We start from the raw sequence: 1,079 nt of genomic DNA, 5'->3' as shown, positions 1-1,079 counted from the left end.
GTTGTGGGGCGGTTGCGTGTCGGGGTGGGACCCCTGCCAGGGAGGGCTGGGTGTCTCTGTCCTCGCTGGGCACAGCTCGAATGCTGCAGAGCTCAGCTCGCTGTCCCGGGAAGGCTCCCTGCTGGGATCACCACTCCAGTGACGATCGTCTGTAGGGACCCCAGAGCACAGCCTAGGACACGGCAACACCCCTCTCATCTCACTGTATTTCTGGTCCACCTCAAGGGGACCCGTTGGTCGTGGCTGACTCGGAGCTCCTCAGTGACACGCGTCTCCTTTCACCCTGGGCCGTGTGGACGTGCTTTTTGGGTGGCGGCTGCTGCTTATCGGGGCAGGAGCAGCAGCGTTCTGGCTGTATCAGGAGCAGGCTGGGCACAGACGGGAGCGCTCGCTCGCAGCAGCCAGCCTGTGGCGAGCCAGCTCGTTCCCTGAGCAGTGCCAGGAGGAGCCACCCCTTCTGCCCAGAGGAGAAGTTCGTTGAGGGTTTACTCTAGCAAGGAGGAGATGCCAGGGAGAGGACTTGGAGCTCAGCCTGAAGAAAACGGAGATCTCTCTGATTCAAGACAGATTTTTATTTTTTGTCACCAAGCCAGGCCTTAGGGATGAAGAGGTGAGGCAGGACTTGACCCCCCCGTACAGGTCTCCTCTTACTGCACCTGCATGTCTCTTCTCGGCAGGGAACGGACCGTGCCATCCCCGTGCTCATCATCGGGATCCTCGTGTTCCTCCCAGGCTTCTACCACCTGCGCATCGCCTACTACGCTTCCAAGGGCTACCGGGGCTACTCCTACGACGACATCCCGGATTTCGATGACTGAACAGTGTGTTTAATCGCGTTACAGTTAGGTCGGTGGTTGTTAGTTACCCTGGTTGTATGGAGGGGACCCCTAGGGCTGTAGGTGACGTGCGTCAGGCACAGGGCGCCCGTGGCTGGGTTGCAGGTTTTTCACTTGGGGGGTGGGGCCTCGAGCATGGAATTGTCCCAAAGGATTTGACATCGGGTGGGAAGAATGTGGGATTTATTGTGTTTTTCCTCTCTTGGTTACATAATGCTGGTTCCTTGTAAGAAGCGCCTGGGC

At 58.6% G+C, this 1,079-nt stretch overlaps 1 protein-coding gene across 1 annotated transcript in view; it reads left to right on the top strand.

The window, feature by feature from the left end:
* TMEM230 (transmembrane protein 230) overlaps positions 1-818 on the top strand; it is a 1,774-nt gene extending 956 nt beyond the window's left edge. The window contains exon 3 of the mRNA XM_010143841.1: positions 678-818. Within this exon, the coding sequence (XP_010142143.1) occupies positions 678-818 (141 nt within the window). The remainder of the gene's footprint in view (positions 1-677) is intronic.
* The last annotated feature ends 261 nt before the right edge of the window (positions 819-1,079 follow it).

This window comes from Buceros rhinoceros, unplaced genomic scaffold, assembly GCF_000710305.1.
Source record: "Buceros rhinoceros silvestris isolate BGI_N320 unplaced genomic scaffold, ASM71030v1 scaffold39960, whole genome shotgun sequence".
In the NCBI taxonomy this organism is placed as follows: Eukaryota; Metazoa; Chordata; class Aves; order Bucerotiformes; family Bucerotidae; genus Buceros; species Buceros rhinoceros.
This window is presented reverse-complemented; position numbering and strand designations above follow the sequence as displayed.